At 43.2% G+C, this 19,917-nt stretch overlaps 1 protein-coding gene across 6 annotated transcripts in view; it reads right to left on the bottom strand.

Moving 5' to 3' along the window:
• Positions 1–19,917, bottom strand: part of Dtnb (dystrobrevin beta) — a 196,782-nt gene that overhangs the window by 8,438 nt on the left and 168,427 nt on the right. For 4 of the 6 annotated variants that reach the window (XM_051181728.1, XM_051181730.1, XM_051181727.1 and 1 more), the window contains one exon: positions 14,215–14,235. The exons of the other annotated variants lie outside the window; for them this stretch is intronic. In XM_051181728.1, coding sequence (XP_051037685.1) covers positions 14,215–14,235 — 21 coding nt within the window. The remainder of the gene's footprint in view (positions 1–14,214; positions 14,236–19,917) is intronic. 6 annotated transcript variants of the gene reach the window in all.

The following is a 19,917-nucleotide window of genomic DNA, read 5'->3' on the forward strand; positions in this document are numbered from 1 at the left end:
TTTATTCACTTAAAAAAAATAGGGTACCATGTACCCCCAGCTGGCCTTGAACTTGCTACGTCACTGAGGATAGCCTTGGACTCCTGTTCCTCCTGCCTCTACCTCCCACATCCTGGGATTATAGACATACCGTAGTGCCAGCTCTGTATGGGTTTTAATTTAAGAAATATAAAAGCTCAGAAAATGATCAAATATAACATCATAAGCCACCCCAAATGAATAATTACATACAATTTAATCTAAAAACAGTACAGATAATACTTGAAGACTCCTTCACCACCAATTCTTTGAAGGCTCAGTCCCTTTCCCTATGGAAACTTCCTGTTTTTCTTACAAGAGATTTTGGTTTGGAATTTTTTTTTTAACCTATTTGCACATATATAACTATGAATATAGTATTTTCATGCCTTTAAATTCTGTATGAATAGTATTGAACTACAATAATTACTTTTAAATTTGCTTTTATTACTTAGCACACTCTTAGAAAGTGACCCATAATACAAATAAATATGAATTTACACCCTTACTTCACCTCACATTAAAAAACAAACCACCAGATGGGGGTGGTGCACCCTTTTACTTCCAGTGTGTGGGAGGTAAAGGCAAGCAGATTTCTGAGTTTGAGGTCAGTCTCACCTACAGATCGAGTTCCATGACAGCCAAGAATACACAGAGAAACCCTGTCCTGAAACCACCCCCCAAGAACCCCAAAATCAAACAAACAGAAGAACCTCAAAATGGATCATAGTATTAGACCTAATATCTCACAATTTATCAAAGAAAGCAAAGGAAAATTCTATGCAAAGACTTTTTAAATATAATAACCAAAATATTACATTTTAAAGAAAAAAAGGAATAAACTTTATTTTTTTGGGGTGGAGTTAATGTAAGTTTTTGAGTGTTGCATGGAGAGGCCAGAGATCAATATTAGGTACTCTCTACAATTACTTCCTATCTTATTTACTTATTTTTATTTTATGTGCATGGATGTTTTGTGGGCATCTATGTGGGTCTGTGTACTTGGTGCCCAAAGATGGTTCAGAACCATCAGAACCGAAGTTACAGACAGTTGTGAGCTGCCATGAGTGTTTGGAATTGAACTCAGGTCCTCTGGAAGAGTATATGATAAGACAACTCTCCCAACTCAGTCATAGAAGGACAAACAATCTAATTTTAAAATGGGCAAAAAAATCAAACAGGTAATTCTGTAAAAGCACAGGCATGCAAGAGATGCTGGACGGCACTGGACAGTAGGGAAAGAGAGGAAGAGCACAATGAGAGCCCACTCTACACCCATTAGGATGAATAACAAGTGTCAGCAAGAACGCAGACACTGCCAGCAGGAATGTAAAGTAATGCAGCTGCTTTGGAAAATGGCCTGGAAGCTCCTCAATAGGCCAAGTAACACATGACACGGCAATCAGTCTCAGGTATATATTCACCCAAGAGAAATGAAAACATGTTTGAACAAAAATTGCAGTCCAGATGTTCGCAGGAACACTAGCTAACACAGCCGGAGAGTGGAAACAACTCAAATGTCAACCGGCGAAAGCTGTAAATACAATGTGCTATACCCATACAATGAAATAGTATTAGGCAATAAAAAGGAACGAAGAACTGATAACATCCACAACATTTGGAAAAATTTTGCTAAGTGAAGGGAGTCATTCACAAACAAACACATATTCTAAATTTACAAGAAGATCCCAGAATAGGGAAATAAATAATAGACAAAGTTCATTAGTGGTTATATACGCACAGTGGTGGATGGGAAGGCTGAGGGATAATTTCGAACCAGTGTGACATCTCTTTATTTTTTTGAGATTAATGAAGTGGTGAAGTTTCTTAAACTGAAGGTAATGATGACAGTACAACTCTGTGAATATAGTTAAAAAAACAACAACAACACTGAATTTTACAGTTAAAAACAGTGAGTTTAAGCTGGGTATGAGCCAAGAGGATGGCACACACTGAAAGAAAACATCCACAAATTATATCTGGAGGAGAACATATGAAGATTTCTCCTAACTCAGTAACGAGACAAACAATCCAACCTTAATGGGCAAAATCTGAGCTCATGTTTCCTCGAAGAAGGTGTTTGCGTGTTGTAATTATACACGTGCCAAGCCCCAACGGAGAGGGACACGGCAAACACAGTGCTGTGCACTCTGCTCACTGCTCAGAAACAACTACAGCTGCAAAGACTTCTGCTGAGGCGGAGAGGTTTCTTAGAACATCCAACAGAAGCCTAACCACAGAACCCAGCAAACTCCACTCCCTGAGAGAAGTGAAGACATAAGCCCACCTAAAAATAATATACACATGTTTACTGGCAACAATTTAATAGCTCCAAGCGGAAATAACCCCAAAGTCCACTAACTTGGATTAATAAAATGTGACATGACTAAATATTTTTTTGTTTTGTGAGATCATTTTTATTTATCAGTATTATTAAGCATTTTATTATTCCTTACTTTTTCAGAGTTTGAATCATTTCTTCCCAATTACAAGTTAATCCTCTTATGGCCAATTAATTTTTTTAATTGAGTGTTTCATACATACATACATACATACATACATACATACAAACAATGTGTTTTGATCAAATCTACCCCAACCCCTCCCCCAAAATCCTTTCCCCAGTTCAGGCTACCACTACTCCCTCCCAACTTCATGTACTTAAGAAAAGGAAGGAAGGAAGAAAGAAAAGTCTTTAGTCCAGCATGTGGATGGTTGTGGAACTATCTAGATGAGTAGTTTCTCAGGGGCTGCATTCCTAAAGAGAACCTCCTCTCCTCCTCCTCCCAGCAGCCACTAATTTTGGTTATTTAATATTTGCATATTAAAATTTCTGGAACTGGGGGCTGGAGAGATGGCTCAGTGGTTAAGAGCACTGCCAAGTGTTTAAGAGTACTGCCTGCTCTTCCAAAGGACCTAAGTTCAATTCCCAGCAACCACATGATGGCTCACAACCATCTGTAATGAAATCTGGTGCCCTCTTCTGGCCTGCAGGCAAACATGCATACAGAACACTGTAATAATAAATCTTAAAAAAAAAAAAAAAAAAAAAAAAAAGTAAGTAAGTTGCTGGAACTGGGAGCTGGAGTGGTTAAGAGCACTGGCTGTTTTCCTGAGGACCTGGTTCAATACCCAGCATCCATGTGGTAGCTCACAACCATCTGTAACTCCAGTTCCCAGGGTTCTAACTACCCTATTCTGACCTCTTCAGGCACCTAGAGCACTTGGTACATGTACATACATGCAGGTAAAAACTCACACATATAAAATTGAAAAAAAAAATTTTTTTTTTTTTTGGAAACAGGGTTTCTTTGTGTAACTTTAGAATCTGTCCTAGAACTATCTCTGTAGACCAGGCTGGCCTTGAGCTCAAGGAGATCTACCTGCCTCTGCCTCTCAAGTGCTGGGATTAAAGGCATGCACCACCACTGCCAGACTGAAAAAATAAATTATATATAAAAAAAATGCTGGGATAGAGCTGACAGGGACCCTCTGAACTCCTGTCTGGGCGGAGGAAGGGTACTTTGGTACCCAGGGTAGCTAGGCTAGCATAAAGACCATGTATGGCTCATGGATATGCAGTTGCTCAGCCCTGCTGGAGAAGGACCTGGTCTTGGCTGTGGAATGCCATTGGTCCAGGGATGCCAAGAGACTATTACTTTGTAATTCAAGAGAATGCAACAAGAAAACGATAATGCTGGCAACGTTGCATTCTCTCTGTTGAAAAGACTGTGATCCTACCCCCTTACCAGCTCCTTGTGCCTCCTGACCCCCAGGAACCAGCCTTGAGGCTGAGACTACATCTTCCTGAGACTCAGAGCACTGCTCCTCACGTCCCATGTCTACACTTCTGTACAGGATGATGCTTAGTAAGTACTTGTCCAGCAATGATGAGGGGCATGGAGTCTGCAGCCATTCCTTCTGTAATGGAAAGTGGCGAGGGCAGGCAATGATTCCCCAGTGAGTAGTAAATCTATCCATCATTGGAAAATCTTTGTGTGAAATTCTCTAACTAGCTCACTAAATGTGATAGCCAGACCTCAGACAGCATAAAGTGACTGCCATGCACATCCTGGAACAATCTCTTGGTCTGGAATGTTGGCTGGGCCAAGTGACTTGCTTCTAATGAATCAGACAAATGGGACAGATGCCACTTTTGAGGTTAGATTATAAAAGATGGTGGCTGTAGCCTGGATGACCCTTGACTATAGCCTTATAGAAGCCTCAGCAGGGTTCCTGGCCCATAGGAGTTGTGATACGATTGATTTTACAGGCGTGTACTACCACACCTGGTGATATATTTTTCTAAACCAGTTTTGAGATGATACTGGGTAGCAATAAACAATCTGTGCACCAAATTTATGGTGTTTTGCTTTTTAAGTAAATACTTTAATAGAGCAATTACAGTTGGAATTGGGTTGCCAAAGTGGACAAACAAATTTGGGGAGAAACTATAACCAGAGGCCCCAATGGCAGGATGAAGGAACCCAGAAAGAGAGGCAAGGAAAGGTAACCAGGAAAACATCTTCCCAATATGAGAATGCACTGAGGGCCCTGAGACCAGCAGCCTGCCCTGATGCCCCATCTCTGGCTCCCTGTCCATGACTATAGTACCCTGTAGCACTGCTCTGTACCCAAAGCAGAAGGGACATTGCAAGCTCTGAAATGCCATCCCAGGTCTTCCCAGGTGAGACAGAGGGAGGCAGAGTGTGTCAGTGATAAGGATTGGAAATAGAAGTTGGAGACTTGGCTTCTTGTCTTGACTGTATGGCACATACGTCTTCCCATTTCCAGGGTCCAGTTTTCTCATCTGTAAATGGAAGGATGCTATCTGACATCTGAGGTGTTTTTCAGACAAAAATACTGTGATCCACCATCACAGCACTGTGAACCATGATCTCCCCAGTGCTGAGAGGCCCTTGCTTGGATTGAGCTGAAACCAGTGTCAGAGGAGAGCAGGTTCCTGAGAAGAAATGGCTCTGCAGCCGTCTCTGTCTCAAAGGTCACCTTATGACATGTTCTGCTTGTAACTAACCTGCCTCACACATCCAGCCAATACCAGAGCTGCTGCACACAGAGGTCTTGAAGACATGAAGTCAAAGAGAGGCACAGGGAACAGGCTGCCCTGCAAAGGGCATTGTCTTTGGTAAAAACTACCAGGGCACAGCTCTTGGCTGTCTTTAGGCGTCTCCAATATAGTGCCTGGCACACAGTAGGGACTCCATAAATAGCCCTTCCTTCTCTTCCTTTCCATATGGAACAGGTAAGATTTTTAAATCTCCTCTTTATAGTCAAGTAATCAAGCCCAGGGAGGCCTGTGGTAAAAAGTGTAATGTTGAGAGCACGCCCTCCTTCCCCCAAACCCCCCTCCCCCTAGCCAGGCTGTTATCATGGCAACCGGACGAGGACATTTCAGTCTCCATCTCTCTCCCTGACTCATGGATACCTGCCAGGCAGCAGATGGCCTGTGTGGACGATTACCTTCACTCTGCCGCAGTGTATTTAAATTAAACAAACTGGCCTTTTTGCTGCTGATGTCATATGCCCTCTCAGAAAAACAAAAACAAAACCCAGGGAGAAAAGAGCTGTAAGTCTGAAATTTAGGCAAGGCAACTGTGGCTGTGTGGAAAATGGGGACAGATAAAGAACAGGCTCAGAACATTTTCCCTGGAAGAACAGGTACAAGGCCCCAGCCCTGAGCTGGCTCTGGAGGTGGAGCTGTGCCAGGAAGATGCAGCTGCATCACTGACTGTGGAGAGAGGGCAGGCTGCCTCCCTGCAGTAATCAGCAGGATGAGAAAATAGCCGCCTCATCTCATGCATTAACAGGATAGCAGGGACAGGGAAGGGCTAGTAACAATAAGAGAGGTTGTGGGATGCATCCTGTCTGGGCCAAACTGAAGCAGGGAAGAGGTGCCTGAGCATCCTGCCTCACAGTGCCCATTTGCAAGAACAGGCCAGCATGACATTTAAAAGGCAAACCTGGTGTCTAGACTCCTTCTAGAGCATTGGGGGGACTTTCTACGATGTTTCTGTGCTTTGAGAATACATATCTATCTGATGGAAGGGTAAGGCCACCAATAGGCCTGCATATGGTCCCTCTGCAGAGGACCAATACCTGTTTGTTCTTACACCATGAGGCCTGTGAGGTCTTCTGGGATTGCCGATGTTCTATAAGTGGATCAACAGTATTGGCAGGGGGTAGTGGCAAGTATTTAGCTTCCAATCACCATGATTTGTCTCTGTATGAGGCACACACGGGTATAATAGAAGCCAGAACTTACTCTCAGACTAAAAAGAAGGAAGATGTTTACTTATTTTTCTGGGTGGGAGGAAGACAACATATTGAGTTTCTGGAACAATGTACAATTTACTATAACTTATAATAAACTGAAGAAACATTAAGTTCATACACTCTAGGACAACTTTCTCCTGGGCTAGTTACCGATTCTCCATTGAGTTCCCAGTGCATGATTTCAAAGTCAATTCTCAGCAAAGTGGTCAGGAACCTCACTAAGAGAAGAACCTCCCATGGACAACACCAAAAACTCAAGATGCACATAAGAAACAAAACTAGACAGGTACCTGGGAGAACCTGGTCCTTGTTAGCAGACAAAAAAGAGGAGAAGGGAAAGAAAGTAGGGGCTCTAAAGCTACACAGAGAAACACCATCTTGAAAATCCACACACACACACACACACACACACACACACACACACACACACACACACACACACTATTTTAAAAGAGGTATCTGTAAGAGCTGGAGACGTAGCATGGCAGTATAGCTCTGACTTAGCATGTGTGAGGTCCCAGGTCAAAACTCCAGTATCACAAAACAACAGGGAATCTGTACTCTAATAGCTACAGAAAATCATCTTGGCAGAGTTACTGGTAACCCCTCTCTGACTTGTTATCAAATCCAAGGGTTTCCTTGTCTTTGTTACTATCCCCTTGAAATTCTCTGGGCTTTTGAAAAAATCCACAGTCCTCCCCTACTTTCTTTCCCTTCTCCTCTTCTTTTTTGTCTGCTCTGTATTTTTCCTCAGACTTCTGTGGATGGTTTCAACACTGACTTTTTGTTGAAGACCTCCAAATCTACCTTGCTAGCTCACTTTCCCCACTGGAGTTTTAGCTACACAGTTGTAGTATCTACCAGGCCTTCCTACCTGACTGCTTGGTTAGCCATATAACCAAGAATATGACAACTGTGATCATACCTAACCCTGAATAATCTGTTTCCACTTGTTCTGTTGGCAGGGACCTTGATTTTTCCAGACACGGGGGTTCCAAACCTAGAGGCTATGCTCACTGTGCCTCTTCTTTGGCTGTTTTGCTGAGATCTAGATAGTGAGTAGGATTCTGGGGAGAGTGTATCCTAGACTAGAATTCTATGTTCTTTCAGTGGAGGGAGAATTTCTCCAGTCTAGTGTGGAGAGTTTCCCGGAGACTCTGGGGGACAGTTTCCATATCATATATACATTATGGTCAGAAAAAGAAAGAAACACAGTACAGGATAGAACTTTCTTAGCTTGCCTTTCATGAAGTGGTGAAACATGACTATGCTCCTCTGACTGAAAACTCTTGCTGGTGTTCAAGGGCCTCTATGGAAGTATAATTATATTTCCTCTTTTTACAAAAGGAAACCAAAACAAGGAACTGCTGGGGCCCTGCAGCGAGCATAAGCGCAAGACTGATGGACAAGCACACTGGGTAGACTTCCACGAGCCATCTCAGGCCACCCAGTGGTCAGTCTGTGTGCCTAGACACTGGGACCCAGGTTGTGGGACTGTCTTGAAGTAACAAACATCAATCCTCATTCACAAACAGCTACATTTTTTTTTTCAGTCTTAGGGTGGCAGCAGTGTATTTAAGGCTCAGGATGATAATGGGGCTTATATGTCTGGATTTAAGGCATTGTGTTAACATACCTATTTTCCTACTAACCAGAAAATTATTTTCGTACTATTTGAGAATGGCATTGTGTTGGGTTTTCCTTTTCATCCTCTAATAGACTAGGGTCATTGCCTATAATATATGTAGTGAAGTATTACTGAGCCAGTGACTAAATGGAAACTCCTTTCTGTGCTGGAAGGAGATCTGAGCTTCTGTTAAGGTGTGAAGAACATAGCGGGAGCTATATGAGAAGAGAATAGAAAAGCTTACATTCTTCGTGGAAAGCCAAATCCCTGGCCATGCACAGCTCACTTCCTTGAACCTCTGAGGTCTAGAAATGGAACTATGGTATACTAAGTCACTGAGGAAAATGTGTATCTATCTGCAATGTCTCCAGAGGACACAGAACATCTCAAGTCCTTCCAGATGAGGAATGATCTAGGGTGTAGCAACTTTGGGGTCAAGTGTGCTGGTGATCATATTCACTGCTGCCATCTGGTCACTGTCAGTCTGTGGCTCCTTTGCCTTGTAACATGTAGACAAATCCCACAACTGCCCTCTGACTGTCAGCACTGGTATTTTTCACTCAGCAATGATTCAATTTTTTTCTTATTTGATTTTTCCAGGCAGAGTTTCTCTGTAGCTTTGGAGCTTGTCCTGAAACTCAGTCTGTAGACCAGGCTGGCCTTGAACTCACAGAGATCTACCTGCCTCTGCCTCCTGAGTGCTGGAATTAAGGCATGCATCACCAATGCCCGGTTGATTAAATTAATTTTCAAATAACACAACTGGCATGTTGAATGTTATAGACTATCTGTGTGAAATGGTGATTTTATTTTATATAATCTGCTCTCTAGGCAGAACTAATACAGGTATATAACACCAATATATGAACTTGGCACTCCTATAATTTTAGAAGCGCTAAAATTTGTCTTTCTGCCTTTCTTGTTATTCATTTAATTAATTAATTAATTTTGAGAAAGTCTTTATGTTGTCCTGAGTGTCCTGGAACTCATTATGTTGACTAAGCTGACCCCCAACTCATAGAGATCCATCTGCTTCCACCCCCTAAATGCTGAAATTAAAGGTGTGTGTTACAACTCGGGGCTGAAATGTCTTTTTCTGATTCCTGTTGTAAAGAGGATTTCTGAGTCAGAACCTAGTGTCCTGAATGGATCTGCCTATTACTTGACAGCTGTTGGAGCAGTCACTGCCACAGGCATTTGAACTGCTTATGTTCCTCACAATTAATACAATGATTAACTCATGCGGTCCTCTGGTTAATAGTGGTTTTCCCTCAGCAAATATTTATTGTCTGCATGCAGTGGGCTGAGTTAGAGACTGGAGATGTAACAGTAAAGAGTGCTGGCAAGGTCCTTTAATTACAGTCTCATGATGATTCTGGGTGTAATTAACCCTGAATTGCCCAGCCCAGTGTAAAGAGCTTCTTGAACTACCAAGTAAACTGGTGGCTGAGTAGTCTGAGCTGAAGTAGCCATGCAGTTTTGTCCTTAATTATAATCTTTGTATCTGAGGACAGAGAAGGAAAGGGAGCAAGGGCAGTAAGACAGAAGGACTGCTAGGTAAGGTTACTCAAGGCACTGAAAAAGGGGGCGAGACTCAAGGCAGAGCTCCAGGCTCAACAACGGGTGTTCATTTACTTACTCATTTATTTTCAGTGATGGATGGCTCTACTCAATGAGCTGTACCTTTGACCCCTAGCATCAAAGTTTTGTTTTTTTAAACTTTCTATTTATTCTTTGTGTCTTTCACATTAAGGATCTTGATTCCATTCATTTCCCATCCATTTGTATCCACCCTCTGCCCTTGCAAACTCCCCCCAATAAAATAAAACAAAATTTAAGAGAGAGAGAGAAACAAGGAAAAATCTCATCATGGAAGCTACAGTGTGACACAGTGAGTTACACAAAAACCCCTTTGACCATTTATCTTTATTGCAAGTGTTCACTGCAAAGAGTCATTGGTCTGGTTTGAGACCTCTGGTTTCTACTACACCATTGCTGCTGGGCCCTCACTGGGACTCCTCCTGGATATCCTGTTGTTGCCCTGTGTTGTAGAGATCCTGTGGCTTTGGGTCTGCAGGACTGGGCCCTGCACATGCCCCAGCAGATCACAGATGGGTGGATGCTGGAGTGGCCAACTCATAATACCCTGGGCCTGTCCCCTGTCCTCACCACCAGAGTGAGCTCTCCAGCATTGCCCTGGCTAGCCCACCCCTTGCAGCCCTGAGCAAGGGGCCAGGCCAGTTCTTTCACATCCTCAGGGACTGCTCTCCTGTATCTATGCCTTCAGTGCTAGCTCTCCTGTGTTGCTAAGGTGTAGGGGCCACCCTCCTTAGTGCTGCAGCTGGTGAGGGGCAGGGACAGGTCTCCCGCTTTTATGACTTCAGGGCTAGCTCTCCTACCTGCTACAGTTTGAAGGAGTGCTGGGGAGGACAGGCATCTTTCCCCGACCCATACTGCCACGTGACAGATAAGTAGTGAGAGCAGCTCTCCTATGCTCACAGCTTTGGGGCTGGCTCACCCACACCTCCACCAAGAAGTCTGGCTTTATTGTGCTGCCCAGGCAAGATGCAGGGCCTACTCTCCCAAAAGCTGCAGCTGGTGGGAAGCATCTCTCCCCTGCCCATGCCACCATGTGGCAGATGACAGGTGGGTCCAGATCTCCTATGCTCACGTTCTCGAGGCAGCTCACCTATGCCCCCTGCCAACAGCTCTGACTCTGCAGTCAACCAGATGAGGTGCTTGAGTCAAGGGGCTAGGGAGAAGGTAGCATCCAAGTTTTTAAAAAAAACAGTTCTATCCATCACTCTCAAGTCCTTATAAATTCAAAATGACTCTATAATACTGCGGTATTCAGTCTTCTGTCCTGGGTTCAGCCACAAGAACTTCTAAAAGTCTTTAGGATGACCAGAATGATAAGAATGTCTATACGCTAAAGCAGCTTTCAAAGTAGGAGAAAGCCCAGAGCATGATAGTTAGAACTTGCTGCCCTCTCCAGACCTCTGAGGAAAGGGAATAGAGATGAAGCTAATTACCAATGGCTAGTAACTGAACCAATCGTGCCTGTGAAACATAACCTCATCACCCTGAATGTAGGGGTTGGCGAACACATCTACATGCCAGGGGGCAGTGTTTCCAATACATAGAAAATACTCTGGCACTGGAGACTTTCTAGACCTTGCCATATGTACCTCTTTATCTATCTGTTCATTTCTATCTTTTATAACATCCTTCATATTAAACTGGTAACAGCAAACAAGGATTCTCTCAGTTGCACAAGCCATTATTATAAATGATCAATCTTGAGGAAGAGGAAATCACGAAAAGTTATATCATACAGAAGTACAGACAACCTGGAGACCTAGTACTTACAATTGGTATTTTAAGTCAGGGTCATTATTGTGAGATGAGCCCGTAACCTGGGGGTATGGGGGTTAAATCTGGTTAGTTAATGTTTAAATAGTTAAATGACAGCACCACCAGTTGACATCTATAGTGAATTAGAAAACTGTTTGGGCCAGGAAGTGCTGGCCATAATTTTAATCCCAGCACTTGCGAGGCAGAGGCAGGCGGATCTCTGTGAGTTCAAGGCCAGCCTGGTCTACAGAGTGAGTCCCAGGACAGGCTCCAAAGCTACACAGAGAAACCCTGTCTTTAAAAAAACCAATGTATATATAACTGTTTGGTGCAAAACCCCCACATACATGGTGTCTGAAGTGTTCTATTAGTAGAATCTTTAATAACAAACCCCTGTAGGGGTTGGGGAGACAGCTTAGTGGTAAGGGCATCTGCTGTGTGAGAACCCATGCTGCATGGCTCACAACCACCTGTAACACTAGTTCCAGGGATCTGACATCTTCTGGCTGCTCTGTTCCACCCCCACCCCAAAGTAATTCTTCACTTAAAAAGTTTTGTTGTCATACTTGGCAATGATATGGGATGTAGAAGGTTTGGCTTTAAAGACTTGCAATCTTTTTATCTTACAAATAAAAAGTGGCTGAATTATGTCTCAAGCCACAATGGAGCTCCCAAATTGACCTAGGGTGAATTCAGTGTAAGCCCTGTAGGGTGGACAGAAGGATTTCCCCATCTAGATGAACACAGTCCTACCAGATTGTAAGGGCCAGGATATGTGCTCAGCCGTGGAAAATAAATTCCTTTTTCATTCTCAAGAGATGGTGATGGCATGCAGAATGGAAAGTCACTGGGCAAGTATGCTTGCTTGGATCATGATGTTTGCTCAAGGTTAGTTCTGCTTCTTTATTTAGTTTTTTTTGTTTGTTTGTTTTGTTTTGTTTTGTTTTTTTATTTAGTTAGCATCTCATATGGCCCAGGCTGGTCTTGATCTCCTGATTTTTCTGCTGCTACCTTCCAGCTGGTAGGATCACAGTCATGGCCACCATATACAGCAAGGACAACATTAAATTAGCCTCCCATTGCTGGCAATTCCTATTTCACAGATTACATGTTATTTCATTAAAAAAAAAATCTGAAGAAAATGTAATGTTGGCAGGAAGCTCTGTTGCTGTCATCTGCTCTCTTCTTGGGGCAGGGAAGAGTGTCCCTTCAACTCTTGGGTCCCTTTGGGCTGTCATGTTCAGGGACAGAGGTCTCAGGAAGTGCTAGTGAGGGAGACTGTTGGAAGAAGACTCCCAGAAAGGGCCAGCTCTGCAGCGAGAGTCTGGGTACAGGAGGAGTGCACTGGTGGTCAGGGCCTATGGCTAAAATAGCGCCTGTGCAGCAGCTGGTCTCATCCAGTGGCAGGGAGGGACTTCCAAAGGTGTGTAAGGGACAGGAAGGACTAACGCCCTACGCTTTCCCCTCAACCCAGCCATTCATTCTCCTAGTGTGGGGACATGTCCCTAGCATCTTCTCTCTGTCTTCTAAACAAGCTGGAGCCACACTCCCAACCCTCTTCTAGTCGAGTGTGGCCATGCACCTTGCTTTCATCAGTGAAGGGGGATGGAAGTGACTGGGGTGTTACTTCCTGGTAAAAGTGTTTAAAACTGGGTTTGATTTTTCATCTTCCTGTTTTGCTCAGATGAATGTACCTGTCGACGAAGAGGTGCAATTTAAAAAACTTTGGGTGACTCAGGGAAACTGGTGAATCAAAACAGGCAAGAACCAAACCAAGCAAGCTTATAACATTAAAGCCCATGGGATTTCTGGGTCCTTAGCTGGGCCCAATGCTTTCTTCCCTGACTGACAGCCTCTCGTCGTTCTTTCTTGCTTCTGCTGCTCACCTCTGATGTTCTCCTACCTGGAAATTTTATAGCCTACTATAAAATCTAACACATTGATAAGTCCCTATTTCTGAAAAAGATGGAGACTTGTTTCTCATTTTATTTCATGTATAAAGAAAGCTGTTTTGCCTGCATGGATCTGCACCATGTGCATGCAGTACCCCTGGCAGCCAGAAGAGGGAATCATCTTCCCTGGGACTGGAGTTTTGGACAGCTGTGAGCCACTATGTGAGTGCTAGGAATCAAACCTGAGACCTCTGGAAGAGCAGTCAGTGCTCCTCCAGCCTCAAAAAATGGGTAATTTTTAAAGTAAACATTTTATATTCCTCTTTTGAGTTAGCATTTTATATTTCTCTCTTGAATTTGATTTACTCCAGGTTATTATCATGAACAGGCCCTTGATTTTTCATGCATAGGGTAACAGCTATCAAGAAAAACAAAACAAAAACAAAAATCAACTGTCCCCAAACATCATTAATTAACTATTAACCGTGCCACTCAGAACACCCTGTGTCACGTGCTTTCCCAGCATCCAAAGGCTCAGAGCAGGAAACATAACTACTTTTGTCAAGAAGGTTGGTGGAGCCAAGACCTATCTGCAGCCATAGGATATCTACAGGCATCCAAGGAACACTTCACTTTCATGCATATTGATTTAAAATTAATCATTAGACCCGAGGCCACTCCCACCACCTGGAAAGCTGTTTCAAGCAATTAAGGTCACTAGGGCACAAAACCAGCAGAAAATAAAAGAACATAAAAATGAAATGGTAGCCAGTTAATCATGCATATTTAAATAAGCCCAAATTAAACAAGCTTGGATTTAAAGTAAGAACATGCCCCCGTAGGTAAACACGACCAGTCTTAGGCTATTCCACACCACTATGGAAGGAAAGTTATGAGAGTTTTACATGTAATCAATTCCTCAGAGACCAAGTGATACAAGGAATGATGGCGAAGCTATTCGACATATAAGAAACAGAGGGACATGCAAAGGGAGTGAGAGGTCGGGGAAAGATTCTGAAGTCCACTTACTGCCTGCTTTTGCTCTTCCTCCTAGAGGTGTGAAAGATGAAAAGAGGCAGAGGAGAAAAAGAGAGATTAATGGCCGTCACCACAAACATTGTGAAGAAATGACAGGAGAAACTGGGCAAACACGGTCAAGCATAGGTCTGGAGAGCAAGGACGGCCCCATTCACTAGAAGAGGACCAGTGGCATACAGTAAATGACAGTCCTCAGTCCCAACCAGTTAGTGAGTGCAATGATGAGTTTCAAAGAACCTTAGGAATCACTGACTTCAATGGCCTGGAGGGCCTGGCTAGCCTACAGTCTCAGCTACTTCAGGTAAACTGGAAGAGGAAGTTTAATCTCAACTTAAATTCCAATTATCACTGCAGTTCACCATTTACAATGTTCATATGTTTAGATCTGTATTTTTAGGGCCGCTGTTCTTGAGGTGTGGAACGTGGACCATCAACATCAGTATTACCTGGGAACATTTCAGAGATGAATATTTTAGGCCCCACGTGCCATCCATTAAGCCAAAGCCCTGAAGGGGGTGAGGACACCCAAAATGTGTCCCAAGAGCCTTGGGTTCTATTGAGAGCCACTGCTTCAGCGTCCAGTCTAATGGTTCCTCCTGACCACAGTTGCTTTTCTTCCTCTTCAGTACCTTCTCAGCAGTACCAATGCACTCACATTCAAGCTGCTTTGTGGTTTCCTTCAGGGATGCACAAATACGCCCATTTTCCCCAGTGAAAGGAAACTGAATCCTAAGGACTGGGGTATAGCATGGTTGGTAGAGTTGCCTAGCATGCATGGAGCCCCTGGTTTGATCTCCTGCATTACATAAACCAGGTATAGTAAGTAGCTCATGACTATAACTCTGGCACTAGGGAGAAGGAGACAGAAGGTTCAAGGCCATATTTGACCACATAGTGAGTTAAAGGCCAGACTGGGACACATGAGACCATGTTATAATAAAACAAATAAAATAAAACACAAACCCCCTAAGGGGGTGGGGGGAGAATTTTAGAGTTAGGCACTGGGGCACATGTGTGTAAACCTAGCACTGGAAGGCAGAGGCAGGAGGAAGCTGCGTTTTAGGATAGTGTGAGCTACACAACAAGGGCTTGCCTGAGGGAGGGAGAGGAGAATGTGGCTCTTGGTCTCAGTTCTTTATAATTCCAACACAGGATGGGCTTCTCTTTTATAACCTTCCAGTGAGGGCAGGAAGAGCAGGGCACGCTATCTGCTGTTGGCAGATGAAGGAAGGCATTGCCCAGAATGGGAGCAAAAAGCTAAAAGTAAAGATAAACCTTTAGAGTTTCTCTTGTCTTGGACCTGAGCTCCTCAGTCACTCTCTCTCTGTCTCTGCCTTTTCTGTCTGTGCCTCAAGGGTAACTGTGGTCAGGGAGCCTCTGTGGAGCCCAGTATATAAATCAGTATGTGGCTGGGTCTGTGGGAGCAATGGTTCCCACCACTCACAGGCTGAAGGGTCTGCAGGTCTGGGTCTGAGGGAGGGTGAATTGGTACTGTAAAGGACCTGTATAAAGGAGAAGAGGGAGACGGGGAGAATATATATATATATATATTTTTTTATTCTTGCAAGGGAGAGACAAATATAGACTCAAAACTCAGTGAGCACCAAGAAATCCTTTGAGGTCCAGATTAGCTGGAGAAGGAGCTTTTATGCTGAAAGTCAGCTGTCTGCATTGGGACTTAACCCCAGCAGCCAGACAGAGGTCCTGAGAAATGCCTGAGTCACCTGAGAAGTCAGAGCCTTCCCATCACATCTGCAGCACAGAGGGACTAAGCTGCAGCATGGAAGGATGCTTCTCTGAGGCAAATGAATCTTCAACTCTTAATAAGCAGGGAAGTAGGAGAGGTATTATACAATTTAAAAATTACTGGTACTGCTTGCTGAAACAGTAATGGAACAGTAATGAAACAGTAACAGAAATGGGCTGGGCATGGTGACGAACAACTTTAATTCCAGCACCAAGTAGGCAGAGGCAGAAGGATCTCTGTAAACTGAGTTCAATACCAGCTTGGCCTACATAGTGAACTCCTAGTGAGCTCCAGGACAGCCATGTATACATAATGAGATGGGTTGGGAGAGTGGAACACTCTTCACAGGCTGCAATCTAGTTGTACTGAGAATGCTAAATATTACCATGTGCCTTGAGTTTGGTTTACCAGAACAAGGAAGCTGCTGTGTTGGCTCATGCCTATATTCCCAGCACTTGGGAGGCTCTGGTAAAGGACTGTCTCAAGGTCAGTCTTGAAAGGAAATAAATGAAAGAAAGTAAGGAAATTTCAGAAACAATATTTCAAGACTACACCATGCTCTCTCTGCTGTGTGTGTAGGTTGCCCCAGGACATAACACCATTATGACTTAACCGGAAAACCAGGTCAGGTTAGGATGGGTGATGGACAGGGCCAGTATTCTCAAGAATGAGGGTAGATTCTGGCAAAGTATCCTCTAGGCTTGTGTCACACAAACTCACAAAAGCTAGTGACAGAAAGCCTTAGGTCTCCGTCAACACAGTGCAATGATCAGATAAAAGGTCTGAGGGCATTTTATGTCAGTTCACTAGGGTCAGTCAACATGGACTGATACTAACCCCAGCATTGACGCCCACAATCCCAGAACTCTGAGATGCTGAGGCAGAAGGATCATGAGTTCAAGGCCAGCCTAGAGCTACAAGTAAGTTCTATGGCAGTCTATATTAAAAAATCAACACAAAAGCAACATTAGAAAATTAAAATGAAGTAAAAATGTAAAAAGCAAGAGTTAGAAACAGAAATACTGACATATAATTACTTATAGATTAAATAAGTAGTTTGAGACAGAGGTTAGTTACATATTGATGAATCAAGGAAAAATAAAGAAAACTCAGCTACCTTAGTGTCAATGACATATCATTAAAAGAAAAACAAAACAAAACAAATGAAGATGACTGCAGACACTCCTTAGTGATGGGGGTCATTATTCATCAAATACTTAATGTGACACTTAAAAACTTGAAATATATATAAAATAATTAATAATAATAATTATTACTGTTTTGACACAGGGTCTCACTATGCAGGCCAAGTTGGCCTTGAATTCACAGAGATTTCCAGTCTATGCCTAACAAGTACTGGGATTAAAGGTATGTAGTACCACATCTGATTCATGATTTATTTTTGTTTGTGTATGTATGTGCACCTGCTTGTCTATATGTGCACCATGTGCAAATGGGTGTGCACAGAGGGCCAGAAGAGGGCATGATGTTGCACAACCCTAGTCCTTGAGAGGTAGGCAGACCTCTGAGTTTCAGGCAGCTAAAGTACATAGTAAGACCCTAAGCAAAGCAAACCAAAAATCATAGCTGGGCACCTTTCCATCCACGTGTGGCTAACATTTGGGAAACCTCTTCCTGAAAGAGAGGCTGACACAGGGAAGGTAGAGGGCATGCTCACATCATCTCCTGGCCTACAAGCGTACCAATTCCATGAGGTGGAGCTTTCAACACCTTACAAGGCGAGAGGTATCACAGGAGATGGATGTTTATGTACCTAGCTGCTGTTGGGAGGTGGGGATGGGATGAACAAAGTTTCTGGGTAAGGTTTTCTTGAAATTAGACTCCTTTGTACATAAAGTATTTCTGAGAGGAAATCTGTGGCAAGGTCTATGCAGAAACATGCCTGTCCATGTAAAATAAACCAAATACCAGACCAAGTTAGGGGGGAAAAAAAAAAAAAAACCCTAAGCTCAAGACTAAAAGAAGTAATTGCTTGAGGAAGTAAAACATCAGTTTCCAACACAAGCATAACACCCCTGCCAGTCGCCAGTACCCACTTTATTATTATTAAGGGGCTGGCTGAGAACATAGACACTGAGGAGGCGTTTCAGTTATGGTTTTCTTGAGTTACCACTCCTCTCTGGACCATTGTCATCTCAGGCCTGGGTGATTACATGAGTCTCCTATTATCATTTAGTCTCTTGCTCTTCTATCCTGCCAAGTATTGTCTCAAACTCCCGATTTAGTACACTCCCTTCAACCAGTTCTGGCTGCTGTGGGTACTGTACAGTGTGGTGGGGGCCCAGCCTCGACAGGTAGGACCTTAAATACCAACAAGCACAGGCAGCCATCCTTGAATCTCTGCTACACAATCCCGAGTGTTCAGCGCACTAACACACTGTACAGATGTGCCAACCATTGCCTTTCTTTTATCTAGAGTAAGGGTACTTTCCAACAAACATGTACGCATTTATTCACTCCCCCTTTACACTAAACCTAGGGTGGATATTCTTATTTTCCCCCCAATATAGTAAAGTTACTATTCAGAATCAGGATGAATAAGTTGGTTTACATGATGTTCACCTGTGTGTCTACCTGAATGGGCTAAAGGATATCCACAGGAATGGTTACTGTATTCCTAGCCTGTCCTGGAGGGTACTGAAAAGACCAAGAACAGGAGATCTGCTTTCATCAACAGGGAAAGACGCCATCCAGACCACAGAAGAACTGCATATAACCAGAAGGCAAAGAAAACAAGTGTGTTCTCTCTTGGGGAGGAGTGTTGTTTATTGTTGCTGGAGTTTCTCTTGTCCCATCAGGTCCCAATGCCGCTTTAGCCCCAAATAAGCACACAGAGACTTATATTAATTGTAAAACTGTTGGCCAATGGCTAGGGCTTCTTATTGGTTAGCTCTCTCTTAAATATTAACCCATTTCTATTAATTTATGTATTTCCATGTGGTGTTGTCTTTCTGGAGAATGCCTACACCTGTTACTCCTTCCATAGCTACATGGTGTCTCTTTGTAGTGCCTTTCTCTGCCTACCTTTCCCAGAATTCTCCTCATCTCCTAGTCCTGCCTATCTTCCTGCCTCTATTGGCCAAACAGTGTTTTATTCATCAATCAATAAGAGAAATATATACAGAAGGACATCCACCATCAGTTTATTTACACTGGGGGGGGGGGTCCCCTGGCTTTGGCCCTCCAGGCTCCAGGACTTAGATCCATCCAACACCCATTCCTTACAACCCACCTTCTGGATTGGGATGAGCAGTCAGTACCCCAGGTTCTCAGACCTCCAGATACACTGGATCATACCACTGGCTTTCCTGTGTCTCCCTAGTAGATTCTTCTGCCTCCATGATGGAGCATGCCACTTCTTCTCCTGTTGGTGCTGTTTCTCTGAAAAAACCCTAATACAGTCTGCTGCTATACTTCTTATTAAAAAGAGGACAAATTGATGTTTGTCAAATATTTAGATAGGCTATATGAAATTCTTCTTAAAAGAAGAACTAAGTAGTTGAGAAATATTTTTCATTTATACATAGTTAATTCCTGATTTACAAATATCTTTATTTGCAATTATTTTATTTTTATATGCATCAGTGTTTTCCTTGCATTTATGTATGTTCACCACTTGTGTGCCTGGTGTTCACGGAAGCCAGAAGAGAGTGTTGGATCCCCTGGAACTGGATTTTCAAATACTTGTGAGCTGCCATGTGGGTGCTGGGAATAGGAAGTGAGGCCTCTGGAAAAGTAGCCAGTGCTCTTAACCACTGAGCCAAAGTAATTGCTTAAGAACATTATTTCTAATACTATTATTATTATTAGACATTTATTTACTGTGTGTACATGTGTGTGCATGTGGAAGTCAGGAGTCCGTTTTCTGTTTTCACCCTGTGGGTCCTGGGGTTTGAACTCAAGTGGTCAGGCTTGGCAGTAAGCAC

The sequence above is a fragment of the Phodopus roborovskii genome, unplaced genomic scaffold (genome assembly GCF_943737965.1).
Source record: "Phodopus roborovskii unplaced genomic scaffold, PHOROB, whole genome shotgun sequence".
In the NCBI taxonomy this organism is placed as follows: Eukaryota; Metazoa; Chordata; class Mammalia; order Rodentia; family Cricetidae; genus Phodopus; species Phodopus roborovskii.